Source organism: Penaeus monodon, chromosome 32 (genome assembly GCF_015228065.2).
Source record: "Penaeus monodon isolate SGIC_2016 chromosome 32, NSTDA_Pmon_1, whole genome shotgun sequence".
NCBI lineage: Eukaryota > Metazoa > Arthropoda > Malacostraca > Decapoda > Penaeidae > Penaeus > Penaeus monodon.
Genome location: NC_051417.1, coordinates 5,586,437 through 5,587,144, shown reverse-complemented (window position 1 = coordinate 5,587,144; position 708 = coordinate 5,586,437). Strand labels below are relative to the sequence as shown.

The following is a 708-nucleotide window of genomic DNA, read 5'->3' as shown; positions in this document are numbered from 1 at the left end:
CTAGATTTTGAAAACTAAGATTTTGTGTAGTATAGTTTATTTTAAACTTATAATTCATTTAATACTCATCCCATCCCACTGACTCTTTGATTGTGGCTGCGTTTGCCAGTTTGGATCTCCTGTATGCATTTGCTTCTCCCTTCACCCTCAAATTCTTTTTGGAAATCTGCTGCTTTTCCCGTCTTGTAAGATCCTTCTGCATTCGCCGTTTAACCTCCTCTGGCTCTATGGTGCTTGCTGTTGTCGAAAAGCTGCGGACACTGTGTATGTCACTCATTGAGTCATCTATCATGTCTTCAAGTGGTGGGGCTTCTTCCCCATTTTCTTCACAGTGCTGACGTAACTCTCTGGCCTTGGCCAACTGCTTTATGAAGAGCAGCCTCGCCTCTCGGTCTGCATCCTTCCCCTTCTTTCGTCTGGAGTGTCTCTCACTTACTTCTGACGGAGCCTCTTCAACTTCTTTCTCTTCTTCCTTGCCAATATTTTGCTCTTTTACATTCATATCCAATACCTCATCATTTTCACCATTGTCAAAAGTTCTCTCTGTATTTAGCTCCTTACACAATGTGTCTACCTCATCTTGCAACCTGGCAAGTTCCTCTTTTTTAAGGCTTGTTGTCTCGGTCTGGTCCTGTACCTTAGAGGCTTCCTCTTCCTCAAGGTATGGTATCTCTCCTTCATTACCGCTTTCATAACTATCATCAATGC

The 708-nt window shown here is 42.9% G+C and overlaps 1 protein-coding gene across 1 annotated transcript in view; it reads right to left on the bottom strand.

Moving 5' to 3' along the window:
- LOC119593377 (serine/threonine-protein kinase rio2-like) overlaps positions 1-708 on the bottom strand; it is a gene marked incomplete in the record, with an annotated part of 6,223 nt that continues 5,515 nt past the window's right edge. The window contains 1 exon segment of the mRNA XM_037942306.1: positions 1-708. Coding sequence (XP_037798234.1) covers positions 59-708 — 650 coding nt within the window.